The sequence below is a fragment of the Lactuca serriola genome, chromosome 6 (genome assembly GCF_051521515.1).
Source record: "Lactuca serriola cultivar US96UC23 chromosome 6, Lser_US96UC23_V15, whole genome shotgun sequence".
Lineage (NCBI taxonomy): Eukaryota > Viridiplantae > Streptophyta > Magnoliopsida > Asterales > Asteraceae > Lactuca > Lactuca serriola.
The window spans coordinates 139,269,471-139,271,842 of record NC_136413.1 but is presented as its reverse complement, the minus strand read 5'-3'; the positions used below and the strand labels follow the sequence as shown (position 1 = coordinate 139,271,842).

General features: G+C 35.5%; 1 protein-coding gene across 1 annotated transcript; it reads right to left on the bottom strand.

Annotated features, from left to right (window-relative positions):
* Positions 1 to 355: 355 nt before the first annotated feature.
* LOC145060211 (uncharacterized) lies at positions 356 to 1,826 on the bottom strand. The gene is made up of 3 exons (XM_079007919.1): positions 1,623 to 1,826; positions 1,524 to 1,545; positions 356 to 1,449 (listed from the first exon to the last, which is right to left on the bottom strand). Exons 1-3 carry the CDS (start codon positions 1,824 to 1,826, stop codon positions 356 to 358), a joined length of 1,320 nt encoding a protein of 439 aa, XP_078864045.1.
* Between the last annotated feature and the right edge of the window lie 546 nt (positions 1,827 to 2,372).

The following is a 2,372-nucleotide window of genomic DNA, read 5'->3' as shown; positions in this document are numbered from 1 at the left end:
TCGAATGATTAGATCAAACAATCCTCAGCAAAGCTCGACTAAGAACTTCCGCTGTAGAGAATTTAGGGTTACATGAACGATAATAATAAACTTCTGAATAATGCTCTGATCGTTCTTTTCTATCGTTTTTTTAAGATGCATGCAAGCACCTATATTTATATTCAACCCTACTAAACTCACGGATGGACAGGCCCATACCGGAGATACAAAAATGGACTAGCTAACAAGCCCAATAGACGCAACATATTATACAAAACGCGACCCAACAATCATAAAATCATGGAGATAACGCAAATCCTAAACAATGAAAATGGATTTTCATCTTCTCCCATCTTGCTAGTATAATCTTCTCCAGTCAAGGGTAATACTCAACATAACGCTGATTCATCATGACATTCTTAATCTCTCTTAGAATGTTATCCATTTTCTCGTAAATTTCTCCCATCTTTGATCCATCACCATTACAAAATTTAACCATCAAGTATTTTGGTTTTGTAACAGTAAGAACACTTTTCACATCATCCCAAAAGTCTTCACTTTTAATTGTATCAGCAACTAATAATCCATTTTGCCTAGTGTTTTCATCACCATTTTTCAGCCACTCTCTCCATGAATATAGGACAGTTGTAGTAGCAAGAGACTCTCTACAGTCCCATAACCTTTTGAGAAAAATATAATGAGATGCAAATCTTGTTTTGGCTACTTTTAACAATTTCAGTTGTGAATTATCTCTAAAAATAGCCAATGCATGGGTGTGATTAAGAAAATGCTTAACAATTATTTTCCCTTTCCTATATGTGTCCATTAGCCAAAAACATTCGTTTGCAAGATCTTTAAAACTTAAATTCAAAAAATAGACACAACAAGGAGACCAGAAAATGTGTTTATATACCTTCTCCACCTCCTTTCCAGTAGTCTTACAGTTTTTTGCATTGCCAGTTACAACTTGAAGAACATTACTTGGTCCTATGGTTTTAATGGCTCCAAGCAAGAAGTCTGCAATTGTTGCCCCTGTCTTCTCTACACCATAAAATTCGTCTGCATATATAAACATGGCACCACGGTTGTTGGCAACAATAACATTGTTTAATGGTTGATGCTTAACATTGGAACAACCATTCGACACAATAGAAACCTCTTGTATATACCATGTACCCCTCACTGAAGTGAACCCCTTTTCCATATCTCTTACACACTCGTCAAGCAAAATGGTTCGAGCCTTATCATATAAAGGAGCCTTGTAACCAGCAGGTTCCTTGTTTATGGTTGTGATCATCTCTTGAAACTGAGGATTACGTAGAACATTGAAAGGAATGCCATTAGCACATAACACTCTCATAATCTTCATATCAACCATGTTTCTTTCCATCACACCAAAAGAATCTTCGAGTGGTTCATTAGAACTCTTTTTTTTATTAATTACAGAGTTCTTCAAAGATTTAGAAACACCTTTTTATTCATCAACATTTACTCTATTTATCAAGCTTTGATATTTAACCCGATCCTTAAGTATAGCAGGACACCTTTTAATTCCTGGTGCTTTCCCTATTGAAAAACCAAAAAAAATGTAAATGAATCCGTGTATAAGAGTTGGTAAACATCTGGTGATAGTGCTTACATACCCATTTCTTTGAACCCCCTGAATTTTTACTTCCTGATACACCAACTATGTCGACTTCCTGAAACATGGGCTTATCATCCTTCGAAGCCTGGACATTTTGAGGAACTTCAACTGTCTCTGCATCGCCTAGAATTCCCTCTTCATTATCATAATTAGTCAAGGTAACAACTCTCTCTAGAACGGGATTATTTTTACCATATCCCATCTTTGCAACAAAGAAATTGAGAAGAAATAAAGAACTTAAAAAAATGGAGTAAAGGAATAGAATTTTGAAGATGTGGAACCGATGAATGATCGTGAATGTGAATTAGGGTGATAAAAAAGGACTGAGTATTTGATTTTGGGTTCCTCGTACATAATCATTCTTCTTTTTTGTTTAGCCATTGGGTTCCTGATTCTGGAACGAAAGTGAACCTTTCACCTGCCGATGCAATTTTTTAAATATGCTTTTTCCATAATCGTGTTCTAGAAATTAATGGGTTGTCGGTTGCAGACAATTGAAATCGTGTTCCATACTAATACAAGATTGGAATTTCAGCGATTTGGGATCGAAAACTTTTGCGATTAGATCATAATTTAGTATGCGATTGGATCGCTATGGGTCCCGATTCCGGAACGTCTGCTCTAGAACGGAAAACATGGGAGGGGGAGCAATCCTAGTAACTACGAATAAAAGTATAAATATTGAAATGGCTATAAAAAAGGAAAAAAAATCTAGAATAACTAGTTTACATAATTGGTCTATTTATTT

Bases quoted from the DNA above. Each gene is read 5' to 3' on its own strand.
- LOC145060211 (XM_079007919.1), bottom strand. From the start codon at position 1,826: ATGGGATATGGTAAAAATAATCCCGTTCTAGAGAGAGTTGTTACCTTG. The intron at 1,546-1,622 runs GTATGTAAGCAC...GTTTTTCAATAG, and splicing joins CAGGGGGTTCAAAGAAATGG to GGAAAGCACCAGGAATTAAA. The intron at 1,450-1,523 runs GTGTCCTGCTAT...ATGAATAAAAAG, and splicing joins AAAGCACCAGGAATTAAAAG to GTGTTTCTAAATCTTTGAAG.